General features: G+C 39.4%; 2 protein-coding genes across 7 annotated transcripts in view; one reads left to right on the top strand and one right to left on the bottom strand.

Annotated features, from left to right (window-relative positions):
* On the top strand, positions 1-10,584 carry LOC116985135 (putative Dol-P-Glc:Glc(2)Man(9)GlcNAc(2)-PP-Dol alpha-1,2-glucosyltransferase). 2 transcript variants are annotated; one of them, XR_004415212.1, is made up of 4 exons: positions 80-343; positions 6,084-6,281; positions 6,771-7,898; positions 8,288-8,754. XR_004415212.1 is itself a non-coding variant. In XM_033039605.1 (3 exons), the coding sequence occupies exons 1-3, from the start codon at positions 188-190 to the stop codon at positions 7,824-7,826; spliced, it is 1,410 nt and encodes a 469-aa protein (XP_032895496.1). In that variant the 5' UTR covers positions 1-187; the 3' UTR covers positions 7,827-10,584. The 2 variants fall into 2 exon arrangements, 1 of the variants encoding a protein (XP_032895496.1); XM_033039605.1 differs by having other exon boundaries at positions 1-343; positions 6,771-10,584.
* A 462-nt stretch (positions 10,585-11,046) lies between these two features.
* cpne8 (copine 8) overlaps positions 11,047-22,590 on the bottom strand; it is a 213,452-nt gene continuing 201,908 nt past the window's right edge. For 4 of the 5 annotated variants that reach the window (XM_033039602.1, XM_033039601.1, XM_033039603.1 and 1 more), the window contains 3 exons: positions 21,780-21,837; positions 20,903-20,976; positions 11,047-13,368 (listed from right to left, as the gene is read on the bottom strand). In XM_033039602.1, the coding sequence (XP_032895493.1) occupies positions 13,180-13,368; positions 20,903-20,976; positions 21,780-21,837 (321 nt within the window). In that variant the 3' untranslated portion in view covers positions 11,047-13,179. The remainder of the gene's footprint in view (positions 13,369-20,902; positions 20,977-21,779; positions 21,838-22,590) is intronic. The other variant, XR_004415211.1, reaches the window with a different exon arrangement.

Consider the following 22,590-nt stretch of genomic DNA (forward strand, 5'->3'; position numbering starts at 1 on the left):
TTTTAAAAACGAACCCGCTGCCCAAAGATCCTATAGCAGAGCTGTAGCGGTTAGTCCGTCCGTCCGTCTCCCGCCCAACTTCCCGGGCCCTCGCCCAACTCCCCTGACCGTCCGCCTAACCCGGGCCCTCCGCCAGCACCGGGCTCTCCCCCGCCGCCCGCCCGCCCGCCCGCCTGCAGCAGCAGCCATGGAGCGGTTCGTGTTCTCGGCCGTGGTGAGCAGCAACTTCCTGGCGGCCTCGGTGCTCTTCGCCGCCATCAGCCGGGCCCAGCGCGGCCCCTACATGGACGAGGAGTTCCACGTCCCGCAGGCTCAGCGCTTCTGTAGCGGCAGCTTCTCCGAGGTAGGGACGGGAGGAGGCGCCGAGCTAAACCCGGGCAGAGCTCAGACCCCGGCCAATGACTTGACTTACGAGGTCATTGTTGTGATTAACAGTGCTAGAAGTAAATTTTCAATGAACCAAAATTGGTGATATGGTGGACAGTGAGCGAGGAAGGATATCGTAAATTCGCACCAGGGGCTTGTGATCGGAGTAGAATTAGGCCATTCATAGAGTGATACAGTGTGGAAACGCCCTTCGGCCCAACTCCCCACACCAGCCAACATGTTCCAGCTACACTCGTCCCACTTGCCAGCGCTTGGTCCATATCCCTCAAAACATGTCCTATCCATGTATCTGTCTTCTTAAATGATGGGATAGTCCCAGCCTCAACTATCTCCTCTGTCAGCTTGTTCCATACACCCACCGGGCTCTGTAGAAAAAGTTGCCCCTCGGATTCTTATTAAATCTTTTCCCCTTCACCATGAGCCTATGTCCTCTGACCCTCGATTTCCCCAACTCTGGCCAAAAGACTCTGTGCATCTACCTGATCTATTCCTCTCATGATTTTGTATACCTCTATAAGATCTCCAGGGCTCGCTTAACTTTTTTTCCCTGTTGCCAGCCGGGCAACCTTGGCAGCTTTTTAGGTTGCCAAATGACAGTTTTGGTGGCTTGCATGACGCGTGCGATAATGTGCTCGGACGAAGTGCGTAGTTGCCAGTCGGAATTATGCTCAATGAAGCATTCACATATTATTTCTGCTTCAAATAAAGTCACAAACTAAACATATTCACCAATCAAGACATGATATATACCACAATGACATGCAGCAAAATTATAATACAGTATCTCAACCCTTTTTACGCATTGCAATTAATGCAATATCTATTATTTCTTTCCACTTCCAAACAAAAATGTGGTTAGATTATTCAGCGTATGATCAACTTGTGTCAATAAATCCTGGACCATGATGTTTGACCATGACCATGAAACCCACATACTTGCAGGGAGAATGTGCAAATTCAACACAGACAATGCCCGATCAATACAGAGGTAGCAAGTCCACTAGCTGTGCCACTATATTTTATTTTCCAACACACAAAAAATTATACGTTGATAACTTTGGTTACTAAAAGAAAAGAAACTATCCATTTTCAGTCTTAAATCTCTAAGTGGCACTATGTCCCCCTTTACAGCTACTGTATGTTTTAATTCAGTTCAAGACTATGGGGCAGTACATTGGCCATGAAGTTGCTGCCAAAAATTGCCAGAGACCCGGAATTGATCCTGAATATGGGTGCTGTCTGTATGGAGTTTTGTTTCCTCGTTTATAACATTGTTTACAGAGTACTATGTTTACATATTTTGTTGTGCTGCTGCAAGTAAGGATTTAATTGTTCTAACTGGGACGTGAGAGAATAAAACACTCTTGACTTGCATCGCTAATGTGTGGGATAGAACTAGTGTACAGGTGATCGGTGGTCAGCGTGGACTCAGTGGGCTGAAATCCAGGGTAGGGGATTCGGAACCAAGAGGATATATCATGTATCTCAGACTTTCTAACTGAGTGCAGTTGGGTTTTGGTAGGTACGATGTGGGCATCATGGGAACGTGGCTGAAAGAGGATCGGAGCTGAATATCGAAGGTTACACATCCTATCAAAGACTGGCAGGTGGGCAGAGGGATGGGTGGCTCTGCTGGTAGAACCCTTGCGTGTAGAGATAAGAAATTGCATGGGATAAAAATACCCTGATGGGAATTATATACAGGCCCATGAACAGTAGCCAGGATGTAGGGAACAAATTACATCAGGAGATACAATTGGCATGTAAGAAAGGCAAAGTGGTCTTGGGGGATTTCAATATGCAGGTAGACTGGGGAAATCAGATTGGTACTTGATCCCACAAGACGGAATTGGTACAGTGCCTAAGAGATGGCTACTTAGAGCAACTTGTAGTCGAGCCTACTAGAGAAAAGGCAATTCTGGATTTGGTGTTGTGTAACGAATCGGATTTGATTTGAAAACTTAAGGTAAAGAAACTGCTAGGAGGTAGTGATAATAATATAAAATTCAACCTGCAGTTTGAGAGTATCAATAATAATACCAAACATGTGATTTCATCTTCTCCAAGATGAAATCACATGTTTGGTATTATTATTGAGTAAAGGAAACTGCACAGGCATGAGGGAGGAGCTGGCTAAAGTTGATTAAAGGAACCCTAGCAGGAATGATGGTGGAACAGCAATGGCAGGAGTTTCTGGGTCATTTGGAGGACTCGGGATCTTTTCATGTCAAAGAGGAAGAAAGATATTAAGGGGTGACTGAGATTAGCGTGGCTGACAAGGGAGTCAAATGAGCATAAAACTAAAAGAGAAGTATATAATATTGCAAAGCTTAGTGGGAAGCTAGTGGATTGGGTAGCTTTTAAAAACCAACAGAAGGTAACGAAAAAGGCAATAAGGGGAGAAAAAATTAAATATGAACGTAAACTAGCCAATATTATAAAAGAAGATAGCAAGTTTATTCAGATATATAAAAAGTAAAAGATAGGCACAAGTGGACATTGACCCACTGGAAAATGACGCTGGAGTAGTAGTAATGGGGAATAATGAAAGGGCAGATGAATTGTATATGTTTTTTGTGTCAATCTTCACAGCGGAAGACACCAGCAATGTACTTGAAATTCAAGAGAATCAGGGGGAAGAAGTTAGTGGAGTTGCTGTTATTATGGAGAATGTGCTTGGGAAGCTGAAAAGACTGAAGGTGGATAAGTCATCTGGACCAGACAGACTACACCCCAGGGTTCCGAAAGAAGTAGCTTTAGAGATTGTGGAGGCATTAGTAGTGATCCTGACCCAATCACTAGAGTCAGGAGTAGCCCCAGAGGACAGGAACATTGCAAATGTTACTCCACTGTTCAAGAAGGGAACGAAGCAAAAGAGGGGAATCTGGTTAGCCTTATTTCAGTGGTCGGTAAGAGTCCATTATGAAGGGGAGGTCTTGCTTGACAAATTTGCTGGAATTCTTTGAAGAAGTAAATAGCAGGACAAAGGAGATTACTTAGATTTTCAGAAGGCCTTTGATAAGGTGCCACACATTTGGCTGCTTATGAAGATGAGAGCCCACGGTATCAAAGGGCAGATGCTAGCATGGATAGCAGGTTTGTTGGATGGCAGAAGACAAAGTGGCAATAAAGGGGGCTTTTTCTGGTAGGCTGCCACTTGACAAGTTGAGGGATTGAAGGCATTGTGGCAAAGTTTGCAGATAATACAAAAATAGATGGAGGGGCAGGTAGTGTAGAGAAAGCAGGGACTGTGCAGAAGGACTTGGTACAGGTTGGGAGAGTGGGCAGAGAAGTGGCAGATGGTACATAGTGTAGGAAAGTGTGGAGTCATGCATTTTGGTAGTAGGAATAAAGGCTTAGACTATTTTCTAAATGGGAAGAGAATCCAGAAATCGGAAGTGCAAAGGGACTTGGGAGTGCTGGTGCAGGATTCCCAAAAAGTTCATCTACAAGTCGAATTGGTAGTAAAGAAAGCAAACTCAATGCTAACATTTATTTCAAGAGGGCTTGATACAAAAACAGGGATGTAATGTTGAAGTTTCATAAGGTGCTGATGAGGCTGCATTTGGAATATAGTGAGCAATTATGGGCACCATATCTGAGGAAGGATGTGCTGGCTCTGGAGCGGGTCCAGAGGAGGTTTACAAGTGTGTGTGCGTGTGCGCGCGTGTGCGTGCGTGAGTGTGTTGTGTGTGAGCGCGTGCGTGCGTGTGTGCGTGCGCGCGTGTGTGTGTGCGTGCCTATGATGAGCATTTGTCGGCATTGGCCCTGTTCGCGCTGGAGTTTAGATAAATGAGGGAGGAGCTCATTGAAACATTAAGAATAGTGAAAGGCTTGGATAGAGTGGATGTGGAGAGGATGTTTTGATTAGTGGGAGAGTCTAGAACTAGAGGTCATAGCCTAAGATGAGGAGAAATGTATTTAGTCACAGCGTGGTAAATTTGTAGAATTCATTGCTGTAGAGGCCAGATGTGGATATTTTTAAGGCAAAGATAGATAGATTCTTGATTAGTACAGGTGTCAGAGATTATGGGGAGAAGGCAGGGGAATGCGGTTGGGAGGAAGAGATCGATCAACCATGATTGAATGGCGAAATAGACTTGATGGGCCGATGGCCTAATTCTACTCCTGTTCCTTATGATCCTATGATGAGGTTTCTGAGTACTTAGAAACACATGATAAAATAATCAGCATGATTTTATGAAGGGGAGATCTTGCCTGACAAATCTGTTGGAATACTTGTGGAAGTAGCAGGATAGACAAATGAGAGTCAGTTGATGTTGTTTACCTAGATTTTCTGAAGTCCTTTGATAAGGTGCTGCACGTGAGACTGCTAAAGAAGATGAGAGCACACGGTATTAGAGGGGAGATACCAGCATGGATAGAAGATTGGCTGAATGGCAGAGGGAAAAAGGGGGCTTTTTCTGGTTGGCTGCCAGTAACTAATGGTGTTCCGCAGAGGTTGGTGTTTGGGCCGCTGCTCTTCAGGGTGTATGTCAATGATTTGGATTAGGGGATTGATGGCTTTGTGGACATGATGGCTTTGCAGATTATATGAAGATAGGTGAAGGGGCAGGTAGTGTATAGGAGACAGGTTGGGAGAGTGGGCAAAGAAGTGACAGATGGAATTCAACATAGCAAAGTGTGTGGTTAATCACGTTGGTAGAAGAATAAAGGTGTAGACTATTTTCCAAATGGGGAGAGGGTTCAGAAATCGGAGGTGCAAAGGATCTTGGGAATGCTGGTACAGGATTCCCAAACGATTAATTTGCAAGTGCAACAGGTCGTAAGGAAGGCAAATGGACTGTTAGCATTTATTTTGAGAGGACTAGAATATAAAAAACAGGGATGCTGAGGCTTTATAAGACACTGGTCAGACCACATTTGGAATATTGTGAGCAGTTTAGGGCTCCATATCTGAAGAATGGATATGCTGGCATTGGAGAGGGTCTGTCCAGAGGAGGTTTACGAGAATGATCCCAGGGATAATTGGGTTAACATATGATGAGCATTTGACGACACTCGGCATGTACTCGCTGGAGTTTAGAAGGATGAGGGGGAACCTAATTGAAACTTACCGATTAGTGAAAGCCCTGGATAGAATGGATGTGGAGAGGATGTTTCCACTTGTGAGAGAATCTTGGACCAGAGGGCACAGTCTCAGAGGAAAAGAACGTGTCTTTTACAAAAGAGATGAGGAGACATTTATTTTCAGTGGATGGCAAATCTTTAGAATTAATTCTACAGATGGCTGTGGAGGCTGTCAATGGGTATTTTAAAAGTGGAGAGTGACAGACTCTTGATTAGTAAGGGTGTCTAAGTTTATGGGGAGAAAGCAGGAGAATGGTATTGAGAAGGAACGATGGATCGGCCATGATTGAATGGTGCCTGTTCTTCTGAGTCACTCCAGCACCTTGTGTCTTTTTTGTAAACCAGCATCTGAGTTCTTTGTGTCTACATGCAATATTTCTCTCAAATGCTGCAAGTACATTGAGTGCAATGTGTGATTTGGTTCAAATTACAACTTCCTTTACTGTTTGAAACAGGTGGACTTAAACCAAATACAGATTGATGTAAATTACTTTTTTTATTCATTGTCTTTATATAAACGTGATTGGGCGTTATAAATATAAAATTATTACCAATTTCAGTATACTCATTGTTATTAAATGTCTGTCTGCCTCAATATTACGCAGTGGGATCCAATGATCACTACGTTACCCGGTCTTTACCTGGTGTCTACTGGAATAATCAAGCCTGTGTCGTGGCTGCTGGGCTGGACCGAAGCCGTGGTGTGCTCCACAGCAATGCTGCGATTCATTAATCTGCTCTTCAATACAGGGAACCTCTACTTACTCTATGTGCTTTTGTGCAGGATACACCAGAAGGACAAGGTACACAATTTGTTCTGTTTAATTCCAAAATAGTAAAGCATGTTCAAAGTACAAAACCCTTTTCTTAAAGCTGAATGGTAGTTGTTGACTTAAGTATTTTCATTCATTAGTGCTTCAAACATATTTATATGGTTGACTGTCAAAATTGATTGTATAAAATAATTTATGATTGCAGGATATCTTCTTTCCTGTCTAATAGTGTTATTATGAGACATGCAGGTAAATCTTGGCATAACCCTGTTCATAGGCCTCATTGACTTGCCACATATGTAGTCAATCGCGTGTGCACACGTGATTCTCTGTGTCCTCTCTCCATTCCTCCCCTCCATTCTGAGTGCTTAACAGCCATATAATGTGAAATTAATTATCAGTTCAGTGAATAAAATATTTTATACAGTCTTATAAAAATAAGTGTGGATGCTGTCATTTTTAATGGAAATACCTTGTCAGTGAGTATTGCATTGTAATTACCTCTTTTTGTTGTCACAGGCTACCACTGCATTCCAGAGAATCGTGTCTGCATTAACACTTGCATCGTTTCCACTTCTTTATTTTTTCTCATTCTTGTACTACACCGATGCAGGCTCAACTTTCTTCATCTTATTTACTTACTTAATGTGCCTGTATGAAAGCCACAAAATCGCTGCCTGCCTTGGATTCTGTGCTTTTATGTTCCGTCAGACTAATATCATATGGATCATATTCTGTGCAGGGCATGTTGTTGCACAGAAATTAACTGAAGCATGGAAAACTGACTTGGTTAAGAAAAAGGATGAAAGGACAGCTTGTATTCCAGATCTAACTGAAGAAACCAAGAAACTTGGTCGATTTCTTTTGGAGTATGTTCTTTCACTGAAGAATCTGAAGGTATTGATCCTTTTGACCTGGCCGTACATTATCTTGGTTGTTGGCTTTCTGCTATTTTTATGTCTGAATGGAGGGATAGTTGTTGGTGACAGGACCAACCATGAGATCTCTCTGAATTTTCCACAGTTATATTACTTCTTTTCGTTCACGCTTGCTTTCTCTGCTTCTCATCTGATTTCTTCTCAAAAGATCAATTCTTTCTTGCATTCAGTAAAGAAGCATGCATTACTTTACATCGGTTTTGGAATTGTCTCCCTGTTGTTAATTTGGAAATTCACTTATGTCCATAAGTTCCTGGTGGCAGACAACAGACACTACACATTTTATATTTGGAAAAATATCTTTCAGAGGCATGAAATTATCAAGTATGTGTTGGTCCCAGCGTACATCTTTGCTGCCTGGACATTTGTGGAAGCTTTGAAGTACAAATCAATATTCTGGATCTTAGCATATTTTTTCTGTTTGGCTGCTGCGACAATTCCACAACAATTACTAGAATTTCGTTATTTCATTGTGCCCTATTTGATCTACAGGCTCAACATCCCAATGCCCTCAAGCGTCAAAATTATTGCAGAGCTGGCTCTGTATTGTTTAGTAAATGTGCTAACCCTATATTGTTTTTTTAATAAGACCTTTCTGTGGCCAGATAGGAAGGATATCCAAAGATTTATGTGGTAATATTTTGCATCTTATTTGTAGAGAGAGGCATGACCCTTACACATGCTTTATACCTTTGCAACCTCTTTAATACATTTTTTAATTTTTTATTTAATGATTTCTTTATTCTGTGCATCGTGAAGATAAGTTTGTTAAATTAACTGGTGAGCGATATTTAGCATGTTGCATATATGTAATGAATGCAGGGGAATGGGCTATTTCAAAATCCTAATGCCAAGACATCCATCCCCAAACCTTGTTCATCTAATTCTTGGTGAAGTGCATTCTCTCTGTTGGGATAAGAGACCAATTCCTCAATCTTCCTGAAAAAGCTTTTTATCTCTGTATCTGTGTTTGCAACAGTCACCCCAAGCTCCTTATTTTCAGCCAAAGCTTTTGAAAATTCTTTATCCATTCCAACATCAAGTTCATTTAGAAGCTGTTCTGTTGTCTGTAGATGAACTTTTAGATTTTCTGGAGCCAATTGGTACGAGCATGTTGTATGTACTGTTTAGTTTTGTGGTTACTTTAATGTTTGACTTGGGTACATGTACATTTGCTGTGATACAATTGTTACTATTTTTTGTCGGGTAATTCATTTACTCAATTCACACTTAATGTGAATTGGTTTTAGTCATCTGTACACTAATGATTTTTTAAAATTTAATTTGAAAAGTAAGCTAAGTTACTGTCATTTTTGTATTGTGGAGATTTTTTAATGCTACAATGTTTTTTTACTTAAAAAGGGGTTTGAAATAGCATTTAAAATTTTTATTAATGTAAAAATATTATTCAAATATGCTTTTTTAAAGGTCAATTTGATTTTATTTCACGTTTCAGGTGTGTCAGAGATAGTAATGCAGGATTCTTTCAGTTCTCAGTGGATGTTTGCTTAATTAAATTTCTGCAGGACAATAAACATGATGAAAGTATTTGCATTTTTATAGTACCTCTGCATCATAGTGTTTTTTTCCTTGATAAGAAATCATGTACAAAATCATGAGGGGAATAGATAGGCTGAATGCAGTGTCTTTTTACCCAGGGTAGTGGAATTAAGAACCAGTGGACATAGGTTTAAGGTGAGAGGGGTGATATTAAATAGGAACCTGAGGGTGGTGGGTATATGGAAAGAGCTGCAAGAGGGGGTAGTTGAGCCAGTTACTATAACAACATTTAAAAGGCACGTGGATAGGTTTGGAAAGATAGGGCCAAATGCAGGCAACAAGGATTAGCTTAGATGGGCATCTTGGCCAGCATTGATGAGTTAAGGTGAATGGCCTGTTTCCATGCTGTAAGCCTCTGACTGAGATTTGATTATCTTTTATGCAGGCATGCAAGCACTTTGCCTAAATATAATATGTTAAACAATAAAGTAAATGTCTCTTGCTAGACAGATTAGCAAAATAAATCGGTGATCTAATGTTTCTGAAATATTTTGCTAATTTCTGTGGATAAAATTGCAAAAAGCAATTTTGAACCGCTGCAATAGTGTTAATTTAACAAGTAGATATTAGCAAAGATGGTAAATTAGCAATCCAGGCAACTAACTTTTTAGGAAACATAAGCTGTTTTTGGAAGATACTGCATTGGGTTTTTTATGGATAGTAATGAGTGAACACTAAACACTAGCAATTTCAATGGGTAAGAAACCATTTTCTCATAATAATCAGTGTAATATCAATAAAAGGAGGCTGCAAACACCAAGTTCAACAAACATTTTGAAATGGGTCAATTTGATTTCTCCCTTTCATATGAATTTTTCCTCCAATTTTAAGAGGGCTATTTCCCTTGATAATATTTTTTTTTAATTACAATACACAATGTTTGTAATTGGATGCAATGGTTGAATTAAATGTTATGGAGAATTGTACTTCACAGGAAGTCAAGGGAAATGATAGTTTAATATATAATAGAGCTAGTAATAACCCAATAGTCTTACTAGATTTCAAGGGCCAGAGCCATCAAAGGTTATAGTGATTGAGCAGGACTCAACTACCTCCTCTGGTAGTTTATTCCATATACTATATCCCTCAGGTTTGTATTACCGTATTTCCCTGCAATGAAGACGCACCACCATTTTGAGTTGATAAATTTTGGGAAAAAAGGCTGGCGGGACAGGACCAAGGGTTTGGTTTCGTCAGTAGAAAGGAAGATGTGAAACGCCTCCATCTTCCCCTGTCCCACAATGCGCTGTGCGGTTCAGGCCTGACGGACGGGGACATCCTGGCTCAGGGGGATCACATAACGGAGAGAGAGAGAGAGCGCCCAGGTCTGGCTGCAGTTCCCGGGTCGGCTGGCTTGCCCCAGGTCGCGAAAACTAATTGGGAAAAAAAAGACGCCTGCAGGCCGGATGAGTTCGGGCCGGATCTGGGCCGTAGGTTGCCGACCCCTGTGTTTGGCCTCATTGTGCGTGTGTGTGTCCCCATGTTTTAAAAGTGATTTGACCCAAGTCTATCTTTCTTGGCTAACAATCTAGCCTTCGGCCTCCAAGACGCAGGTAAATTTTCGGGGCTTATTTTAGGGTAAAAAATGGCGTCTTCATTGCCAGGAAATACGGTAAATCTTTTCCCACTCACCTTAAACCAATGATCTCAACACCACAAATATAATTGTTTCATCTTGATTTCTGTGTGGCATTCGGGTATAATGTCTTAAAGGTTAAGCTTCTCTTAAATCTTAACGCACATATTTTACTATTACTGACTTTCTTAAAGTATTTAGCAATCATTCTGTTATTTAAAATACATATCAGAAATAAAATGAAACTATTCATTCCTCATACTGTTGATGGTGTAGCTATTTTCTTTTGTTACGCTGTGAAAAAAATGAACATAATTACTGGGTGTTAGCATCCCTTAAGTTAATTGTTGAGTAACATTGTTAGTGTCAGTGGTTTGTCTACTTCTAATAATGTCAGAAAGTAACAGTATCCAATTTGCAGTTTTACTCAAAATGAAAATAATCACACACAGTACTTTAAGTAAACAAAGTAATAGTTCATGAATACAATCTGTAATGATAGCATGTAAAAAAAGTGTATAGCAATATATTTGGTGTTAACATTCAGAGCACAATTCTGAAAAATCGTATCTCAATAAGACTTTTTACAAACTCTACTTCACTATAAGCTTGAATTGTTACATGCCTCTAACATAAACACTTTAGTAATTTACTATTAACTGTTACAACTGTTCAAAAAATTACTTTTTCAAAAATATAAAGAACATCATAAAATATTTTGATAATTTCAAAGGTACTGAAATCCCAATTGATTACAAAAGTTTGATTATGTAAGATAAACCTAAACATGTAAAAGTAAAAGCTGTAGCAACACAAATAAACAGACCAACTAAATTAGTAGGCTTGCTTTCAAATTGGTGTCCAAAATGGGATAAGAAGTGAAAATGCAGGAACTAATATCTCAAGCTAGAATTATACTTCTACATAACGGGCAGTGAGGATTATCTCTCAGCAAATCCCAGAATCACATATACTCTATATTCTATTTTGTTTCCTTTTGGATGGGGAAAACACAAAATATAATGCTCTTTAGGTTCTGATTGTGTGCTTTAATTTTTCTTCTTGGCAAAAATGTACCATCTGATGAAGTAGTTCCACCAATGTGCTAGCCTGTAAAGTGCACAATTTGTTATAGAGCAATTTTTTTGTGGATGCTCAAATGAAAAGTACACTTCGTCCCACCTTTGCTAGTAGGCGAGAATAAATAGGTTGTATTGTCATTAATTCCTGTTTTTAAAAAAATGATTTGTCTTAATGTTATATATAAGGAATTTGGCCCACCCCACATTGCACAAATATAATTTAGTGACAGGATACTGTATTTAAAAAATCCAAAAAAATGCTTCCTTGTTTTGAGAGCGCTTTTTTGTTTTTTTCCTATTCCTAATAATTATTTTTCAAATGTACTTGTATTTTTTTTGTTATTAAACATTTAAATATTATATTCTTAAATTTTCACAACATATTAAGAAAGGTAGGTGTTTCCTGTTAAAATATCCAGAGATTTACAATTGCAGAATAATATTTACCCTTTATTCAAGCATCCCTCAGAAAACCACAATGGAAATTTCATTTGTTATTTAAAGTATGTGCAAAATGTTGATATCAATACAAAATAGTAAATAAACAGCATTAACTTTTGACACCAATGGAAAAATTAAAAAGCTACTACAGTGCTAGCAAAAAAAGGTTTGAAACCATGTTTCAATCATCAAAAGACATGTTGGTTATGAGAATTTAAGGCAATTTTTTACCAAGCACACAACCTTTTAAAAAAAAAAGTGTATTTCTCTTCAAAAACTAACGGTGAATGTTAGAGCATATGTTGAAAGAACTAAACAAATACTTTCACATTTTAAAACACAAATCAGAAGTACAAGACCACATTCAGGTACAGATTTGCACGCAGTTCGTATAAATGTAGTGCAGCATATCTCAAATTAATTTCATGCCTCAGCTAATCAAACTATTAGTAGTTTCTGGCTCCACAAGAGGCTACGGGTCAGACTGCAAAGCTTACATTGTCAATATTTTTGCTATTTTCCAACCACATCTTTGCAGCTCTTCGATCTCCATTTTTTTGTATTTTCCACTCAGTTTTCTCCTTTGCCTTGTTCCTTCCGCAAAGTTTTGAAGTAATTGCACGATTAGAAATGGATAGTGTGTGTGAATGGTGAGCAGGTGGAAAAGATCACCCAGTGATTATGCATTACAATTGGAAGCGCTAGGTTGTTTTTCGTAGAAAGCAGTCATTGTTGAAGAGTTATACTTGCCACTGGACAGATTGTGTGCCCTGGTGTTTGAAAATCACAGATGTGCTGGAGCAGGCATCTCCATATGAATTAGTCAGCAACAAATGGAAGTGTATCCAACTAACAGAACACAACAATTTCAATATTTAAAACTGTTTACATGAAGGATATGGTTATAAAAAGGATTTAATTATAAAAAAGAATCTACATGTAAACGTTAAAAAAAGAACTGCATATTCTCAATTATTTACAACAGTTAAATACTTAAATTCCGATTAGGTTGCAAATTTTGGCATTCCCCGTGATCATATCTTTATTAAAAAAAGGTTTCAATTCCAAAGGGGCTAATTCAGGTAAGAGGATAAGGATTGGGCTGTACCACAACTCCCAACCACAAAGCTCAGTTCTTTTGTTTTCATGCAGCCTCTCTGTGTGATTTGCCACATGTTCTTGGCACCATACAATTGAAAACCCAGTAAAAAATGTTGTACAATGCTGACAACATCCATAAGTCTTTGTAGTGCATCCCGATAAAAATTCAGCTGGCACATTCAGTGGAATCAGTTCAGGTCAGCAATATTAAATGGGATGGAATTACTCTGTTAAAGCTGTGTCTGCAAAGGATAACCTGGGGGAGTATATGGGGGAGGAGCAGGGGAAGGCTTAATTCCTCTTGCTTTCATGTATGAAAGAAACTGTTCTGGAATTTCAGCTAAAACATCCTTTGCAAGTCGAGCCATACTCAGTACGTGGTTTCCAGTCCTGTCAACATAGTCCCGAAAAGGCACAAACTAAAAACAAATTTTAAATTGTGATCAATTATCATGCAAAGGCACAGAGAAAGAAACATACAAATATATTTTAAAATAGTAAAGGCTAAGTAAGTTGGTTAATGTCAGGCTTATAACCATATATTTTTATGATTATTTTTTCCAAAGCCAATAATTCACATCAGTAGAACATATTCTAGTCAGAAAAATAAACCAATGATTTCATTATCTCAATGATTGAAATATCACATTGTTTATAATGGCAAACATGCTGTCAGATCTATTATTTGAATATTTAGATCAAGAAGCATGATGTCCAGCAGTCAACTCTTGGCAGTTATTTATAATTCCATATTCTTTGAGTAAACTGCCAATGCAGATAAAATCTATATCTATTGAAATGATATCACCATGACAAACTTCTCAAAGAAGCTTCAAGTGACTTCCTACGACTTCAATTTTTTTTTAAATGCCATAGAATTAGGGAATATGGAAACTGATTTGCAGGACAGCATTCTAAGGTGTAAAGGTACAACTGGAGGTGGGGGTAGAAAGACGTAGAGATAGAACTGGAAAGGGTGGAAAACACATTCCCAGAGTGGAAAACAACCTCTTAAACCTTTACAGGTGTACAGTAGAGAGTGTATTGACTGGTTGTATCGCGTCTAGTTTGGCAACTTGAATGCCCAGGAATGAAGGTTATTCTATTCCATGACCCAACATTTTATGTTACCTGAACATCTCCCATCTGTCCACCTGTTGAGATTCAAGAGAGTATACGTCAACATGGCAAATCTGCAGTCTTTTAAAGAGGTAGACACATTGATGGACTTTCTTTAAGATTACATCAATGTGCTGGGCCCAGGACAGATCATCAGAGATATGCACACCTAGGATCTTGACGTTGTTGACTCCACCGCCAACCCGTCGATGAAGACAAGCTTGTGGATCCTCGGTTTCCCTCTTCTAAAATCAATAATCAGCTCTTTGGCTTGCTGATGTTTTTAGGGCACCATTAAAAGGTTTGTAGGGGATGCTGGTGTTGAACCCGAGCTGTAGTTATTGATCAAGTGGTCCAGTGCAAAAGGGAGTGCCATCCCCTCCATTCATTGCAAATCCATGTGTCTATCTAAAAGTCTCTTAAACACAGCTATCATGGCTGCTTTCAACACCACCTCTGACAGCACATTCCATCACCCACCAATAACTATAAAGAACCTGACCTGCACATCCCCTCTGCATTTTGACCATTAAGCTATGCCCTCTTGTCTTTGACGTTTCCACTCTGAGAAAAAGCTTGTAACAATCTACCCTATATATGCCTCTCATGATTTTATATACTTGTATCAGGTCTACCCTCAACCTCCGACGCACCAACGAAAACAATCCACGTTTGTCAATCTCTTCTTAAAGTTAGTACCCTCCTAATCCAGACAGCATTCTGGTAAACCCCTTCTCCATCCTTTCCAAAGCTTTCAAATTCTTGTACTGTGGCAACTAGGAATGCACATAGTACTCTAAAAATGGCCTAACCAAAATTTTATAAAGCAGCAACATGACTCTTATACTCAATTCATTGGACATGTGAAAGCAAGCATATCATGCATCATCTTTACACTTTATCTACTTGTGTTGACACTTTCAGGACTTGGAACCCAAGATTCCTCTGGACATTAATGCTATTGAGAATCTTGCAATGAACTCTACACATTTCACCTCCCAAAGTGACCTGAGACTTGCTTGGATTAAATTCCATCTGTCATTTCTCTGCCTCTATCTGTCACTGATCTATTTCCCTGCTGTATCCATAGACAGCCTTCCTCGCTGTCACATCAACCATATATTTTGTTGTTGGCTCCTTACTTACTGACAAACCCATCTACATTTATATCCAAGTAATTTATACTGTATCTATATATATATATCATCAACTACAGAGGTCCCAGCAGTTTCCTGCTATCACAGACCTCAGGCCAGAATAACACCTTTCCACCACTAGTCATTGACTTTATGAGAAAGGCAATTCTGAGTCCAACCGAATTGTGGTTTCTATGGGTTATAAATAATAACACTTTACTTCCAACATAAAGTTGTTCGGTGGAAATACAGGATATTACCACTTATATTGTACTTGATGCTATGCTTGCAGAATTTTAATGTGTAACCTTTGCAGCAGTCCTTCTCTAATCTTTTACAAACAAGACCTGTTTGCTCTGATGCTCTACTTTCGCTGCTTAAGAAAATTCAAAAGATAGTTTGAATGAATATTCAAAATTTGGTGATATTTCTGAGGCAAACCTTAATATCTGCATAGATCAAAAGCTACTGAAACAACATTTTACCAACACCATGACTGTAACCAGATATTTCAGTAAGAATATTTCCAATAAAAATGCTGAGTCTAGCCTACAAAGTAAAAGCGGTAATACTTTTCAACACATGAACTATATTTTACTGGCTGCTTTGAAATATTTGCAAAAAGTGGTGAGCACTGCCAAATCCAACATGGGTACTGACTTCCCCACCATCGAAGGGATCTACGGCAGCCAGCATCAGAGACCCACACCACCCTGGCCACGCTCCCATTTCAATCCAGCCATAGGGAAGATGGTACAGTAGCAAGAAAACTAACATGCAGGTTCAGGAGCAGCTTCTTCCCTATGACCATCTACAATCTACAAATAAGCTTAAAACTATTTGGACTTGGGGATGTTATTCTTGACTTTGCATTACTATTATCTATTTATTTGTCTTTTCTTAATATATATTGAACTTTTTGTTTATTATGCGTTTTACAGAGTAATACGTTTACATATCTGTTGTGCTGCTGCAAGTAAGAATTTCATTGTGCCATTTCAGGACATATGACAATAAAACACTCGACTTCCAATCTTTAGTACATCTGTCCTTATCTCGTGTGTCTTATTTAGTCAGGATTTCTGTGCTACGGCTGAAACGCCAATCGTCAAATTAGCATACTTTGGCAGAGAAATATGTCCACTGAATAGCTTCACCTCTCTCCTGAAGGAAGAAAATGCACAGCACACCTGCAGATTTTGTAAATTAGCAAAAGGAAATCAACTTTATTTTCTGACATGCTACCATTTGAAAATTATAATTTCCTTCATCTATGGTTTTACATCTTTGTGAAATTTTAATTAAGGCATATCTATATTTAGGCTAAAGTAACACGATATTCTGCTGCCTGTAGAACAGTTTCACTTCAAAATGAGAAGACACATATTTTAGAAATTGTGAAATGAACCCAATGGAAAAAAATATATATAAATGTCTTGTGCACTCTTAAACTGGTTCATGGGTTTTTTAAATAAATTGGCTAATTATCTGTTTGAAAGATGATAGAAAAATTCATGGTTGGTCAATTTAAAAAAAAATCAACAGTTCCAACTAAATGCCCTAGAGAACTGTAAAGCTTGTCAAGACAGAGTTTCTGCTCAGGGAAACTGAGTAGCTAGGGACTAAATTGAAAAGCAGAACCAAAAAGGTAATAATCTCTGAATTGCTAGCTGAGCCACGAGCAAATTGGCATAGGGTTGAGAAGATTAAAGAGTTGAACGTCTGGCTCAAACACTGGTGTGGGAGAAGTGGGTTTGAATTTGCGGGGCATTGGCATTAATATTGGGGAAGAAGGGAGCTGTTCCTATAGATGGACTCCAGTTGAACCTGGTTGGGACCAGGGTCATGGCAAATCACATACCCAGGGCTTTAAATGAAATAATGGGAGGGAGGGGTCAATACATTGGAAATGGCTGGGTAAAGGTAAAGGGATTGGGAGTGCAGGAGTAGTTTCCAGATGTAATAGGACAGAAAATTTAAGAAGGTATAGAATCTAAGGTCAAGCTAAATTGGGACCAATGTGGTGAATACTGAACAAAATGTGTTTTATTTAAATGCACGCAATATACGGAACAAAGTGGTTGAACTTATAGATCAGTTAGAAATTGGTAGGTGCAACGTGGGCTTCACGGAGACATGGCTAAAAGAGGAACGGAGCTGGGTGCTGAATATCCAAGGTCTCTCAAAAAGACAGACAGGTGGGCAGAGGGGGTGGGGTAGCTCTGCTGTTAAGGAAATAAATTCAATCATGAACAAGGGGTGACATAGGATTTAAATATAAATGTAGAATCCTTGTGGGTAGTGCTAAGAAACTGCAAGAGTAAAAAGACCCGGATGGAAGTTATATACAGGCCTCCAAACAGTAGCCAAGATGTAAGGAACAAATATGTAAGAAAGGCAATGTTACAGTGATCATTGGGGATTCAATATGCAGGCAGACTGGGAAAATCAGGTCGGCACTGGATCCCAGGAAAATGAATTTGTAGAGTGCCTAGGAGATAGCTTCTTAGAGCAGCTTGTAGTCGAGCTTACAAGGGAAAAGGCAATTCTGGATTTGGTATTGTGTAACAAAGTGGATTTGATTAGGCATCTTAATGTAAAGGAACCCCTCAGGTAGTGACTATAATATAAAACTCAACCTGCAGTTTGAAAGGGAAAAGATGAAATAGGATGTGTTGGTAATACCGTTGAGGAAATGTGATTACAGAGGCATGAGGGAGGAGATGGCTGGTGGATTGGGAAGGGACTTCAGCGGGAATGATGGTGGAGCAGCAATGGCAGGATTTTCCAGAAATAATTCAGAGGACACAGGATCTTTTCATCCCAAATAGAGGAAGAAATATACTAAGAGGAGAATGAGGTGACCGTGCCTGTCAAGGGAAGTCGAAGACAGCACAACACTAAAGGAGAGGGCCTATAATATTGCAAGGATTAATGGGAAGTGGGAGTATTGGGAAGCTTTTAAAAACCACCAGAAGGTAACCAAAAAGGCGAAAAAGTTAAATATGAAGGTAAGTTACCCAATAATATAAAAGAGGATAGCAAGAGTTTCTTCAGATATATAAAAAGTAAGGGAGAGGCAAGAGTGGACATTGGACCGCTGGAAAATTATGCTGGAGAAGTGATAATGGGGAATATGGAAATTTTATTTATTTAGCGAATGCAAAGTCCTTTAGCCAAGCAGTTGCCTCTTGATCTGCTGTATGAAGGGTGACAAGTCCTCCTTTGAGTCTTTGTTGAGGGCATGCTTCAATGATGTGTTGCATTGTTTGCTGCTCTCCACAAGCACACCATGGGGTTGGACTGCTGCCCCATTTGTGAAGGCTGGCCAAGCAGGGGCCATGTCCAGTCCTGAATCTATTCAGCGTCGTCCACTGCTTCCTTGGGAGATTGGTGCCAGGGACCGGTAGGGTGGGGTCTGACACCAGATGTTTATTTGGGACGTCCTTGGACTCCCATTCCCTTTTCCAAGCTGATTGGATGGTGAAATCAGCTGGTGGTGGGTTCTTCCAAATTGGTCGTCTAGATGGAAGTCGAGCAGTGGGTGGGTTGAATATGTCCATGTGAATTGGCAGATGAGGGGAGTTTTTGGTCTTTTGGAGCATCCTTTGAGTGAGGACTACTCGCCGGATGTGTGGAGGGGCTATGTTGGATAGGACAGGGAGCCAGGGGAGTGGTGTTGAGCGGATTGTTCCTGTGATGATCCTCATTGTTGAGTTCAATTGGGTATCCACATGGTGTGTGTGGGATGACCTGGACCAAACAGGGGCACAATATTCGGCTGAAGAAAATGCAAGGGCTAGTGCTGAAATGCGCAGTGTGGGGGCTGCTGCCCCCCACTTTGAGCCAGCAAGCTTACTGAGGAGATTGTTTCTGGACTTCACCTTAGCTGCTGTTCTTTTAAGATGTTCCTTGAAGGATAGCAGATGGAAATAGCAGAGGAATTTAATACGTTTTTTTATGTCAGTCTTCACTCTGGAAGACACCAGCAACGTGCATGAAATTTAAGAGTGAGCAGAAGTTAGTGGAGTAGCTATTATTAAGGAGAAGGTGCTTGGAAAGCTGAAAGATCTGAAAGTGGATAAGTCACCTGGACCAAATGGACTATACGCCAGGGTTCTGAAAGAGATGACTTTAGAGACTGGAGGCATTAGTGGTGATCTTTCAAGAATCACGAGAGTCAGGAATGGTTCCAGAGGATGGGAAAATTGCAAATGGTACTCTGTTGTTCAAGACAGGAGTGAAGCAAAAGAGGGAAAATTATAGACCGGTTAGCCTGACTTCAGTGTTTGGTAAGATTTAGAGTCCATTATTAAGAATGAGGTTTCCGAGTACTTAGAAGCACATGATAAAAAAGGCTGATGACAGCATGGTTATGTGAAGGGAAAATCTTGCCTGACAAATCTATTGGATTTCTTTGAGGAAGTTAATAGCAGAATAGGCAAAGGAAATTCATTAGATATTGTTTATCTGTATTTTCAGAAGGCCTTCGATTAGGTGTCACCTGTGAGACTGCTAAAGAGGATGAGAGCACATGGTAGGAGGGGGAAGATACTAGCAGGGATAGAAGGCTGGATGATTGGCAAAGGCAAAGAGTGAATAAAGGGGGCTTTTTCTGGTTGGCTGCCAGTGACTAGTGGTGTTCCAAAAGGGTCGATGCTGGGGCCGCAATTCTTCACGTTGCATATCAATGATTTGGATGATGGAATTGATGGCTTTGTGGCCAGGTTTGCTGCTGATATGAAGATAGGTGGAGGGGCAGGTAGTGTGGTGGAAGCAGGGACTCTGCAGGAGGACTCAGACAGGTTGGGAGGATGGACAAAGAAGAGGCAGATGGAATACAATGCAGCATGCAGTCATGGATTTTGGTAGTAGGAATAAAGGCATAGACTATTTTCTAAATAGGGAGAGGAATCAGAAATTGGAGGTGCAAAGAGACTTGGGAGTGCTGGTGCAGGATTTCCAAAAGATTAATTTGTAAGTTGAATTGGTAGTAAGAAAGGCAAATGCAATGTCAGTATTTATTTTGAGAGAATAGAATATAAAAACAGGGATATAATGCTGAGGCTTTATAAGGCACTAGTCAGACTGCATTTGTGAGCAGTTTTGGGCCACATATCTGAGGAAGGCATTGGACAGGGTCCAGAGGAGGTTTACGAGGATAATTGGGTTAACGTACGGTGAGCGTTTCATGGCATTAGGCTTGTACTAGCTGGAATTTATAAAATTATGGAGGGGTGGGGGGTCTTTAGAAAGGAGATGAGGAGGAATTTCTTTAGTCAGAGGGTAATGAATCTGTGAAATTCATTGCCACTGATGGCTGTGAAGGCCAGGGCATTGGGTATTTTTAAGGCAGAAATTGACAGATACTTGATTAGCACGGGCATCAAGGGTTATGGGAGAAAGCAGAAGAATGGGGTTGAGAGATATCGACAGATCAGCCATAATTGAATGGCGGAGTAGACTCGATGGGCCGAATGGCCTATTTCTGCTCTAATTACATGAATATATAAAAGTGTTCACAACATTTTAATAAAGTTTTAATTAAGATGGCATATTCTTTCTTTACATTGGAAAATTCCATTCATTTCAACGAGTAATAAAATCTCCTGTAATATTTTTCAAATGAATTTAGATGCAGTTTTTACATCCTTTTGTATCAGTGGGTGATTCAAGACTACATCCTTCCACATCTTACCTGAACAATATCTCTCTCGGCATATCTTCCTCTTGATGATATCCGGATCTCATCTCCATCTAATTCTTCCATTGCTGCAAACAAAGAAGAATCAATGAATATGTAAAAACATATTGTTGCATCATTCTGATAGAGCAAAGAACAGCAAATATGGAACTGGTTTAAACATAATGGTTGTATCTGTTTTCCATGGTGATACATAACAGACTCATTTTCTGGCTTTTCCATTATTGGGGAGGGACAGTTGCTTGAAATGGTGGCTTTAGGTAATAATAGAGAATATGTTGATTATTAGAAGTAAACACAAAATGTTCCTTTTGGTCTAGACTTTAACATCGAAAATCCTGGGCCAGATGTGTAAGGCCTGGATATAGGCAAGTTAAAATTCATTATCCAAAACGTTTAATAAACAGAATAGTTTGATTTCCACCCGAGTGAATAAACATGAAGAAAGAAGTTACAAATCAATCAAGTTAGTTCTTTGAAAATTAATTTACGTAAATTAACCATAAGAGTTGTACATACATTTTTGGTTATATCGGACAATGCAATTTCATCACAGGAAGAAAGCCTAATTTTTTTTAAAATATCTGTTCAAACAAAAACCTAATCCTATTTTCTCCTTAGTTCGTTAACTTCTGGAGAGTAATTTCTATGCTTGTCAGCAACTAACACAAGTAAATGACATAAAAGTTGTTGGATGTGTTATTTTACAGCAATTTTAATAACTATATATATATTTCTGAACTAGAACAGTACTTCTCTGCACAATTCTACTGAAAATGTTGCCTTCTACTTCATTCAATTTAAATCCCTCTCATATCGAATAACATTAATGGCATTCTCATCTTTGACATACAAACTTGATATTTCTTACCATTAAATTCTGCAGGCCCAACGCCAACAATAATTATCGACATCGGCAAACAAGCTGCCTAGAATGATGAAGTAAAACAATAATTTGAAACAAAAGAAAGAGTTGATATATATATATTTATTACGGGTGATGCCTGTAGTTGTATCTTAGAAATATGTCAACAACACGACCTTGCATTTAAATAGATCCTTTTACAGGACGATCATTCACTGCACCTTTGTCGCTGGTTGAATGATAATGTTAATCATAATTCAATATTTATTACACTTTCAAGCACTGTTTCAAATATGCTAGTTTAATTGCAGAATTGAAATAATTAAAATAAACCGATTCCATTCGGACCAGCGACCACCCTGTGCTCTAGCACTATCCTCCTACACACAAGGGACAATTTACTATTTTTACTGAAGCCAATTAACCTACAAAGCTTTATGTGAAAGTTTGTTTCTTAAAAAGCAGATAGCAACAAACGTTGAAGGTAGACCATGGCAATCTTTAATTGATTCGTCAGACGGAAGTGGCAAGATTACAATGAGCAAATACAGTGCTCAGTGCTTCTCGTGCTCCCACTCAAAAAACAAAGGCGAGTTAGCACAATTATACATTTTTTTTATCAGTAAAACACTCCGACCAAGTCTGAATATGGCATGACTGAAAGATTCTGTAGCCTTTCACAATATAGTAAAGCTGGGTCCAAATCAGCTCATCCAATAACAAGTTATTACTTATCTCTAGGGCGTCAGTTATTTTTTTCAATCTTGGCTCCTTTATGGCCTTGAAGAAGCACATGTTATTACTGCAGGATTCCATC

The sequence above is a fragment of the Amblyraja radiata genome, chromosome 21 (genome assembly GCF_010909765.2).
Source record: "Amblyraja radiata isolate CabotCenter1 chromosome 21, sAmbRad1.1.pri, whole genome shotgun sequence".
Taxonomy (NCBI): Eukaryota; Metazoa; Chordata; class Chondrichthyes; order Rajiformes; family Rajidae; genus Amblyraja; species Amblyraja radiata.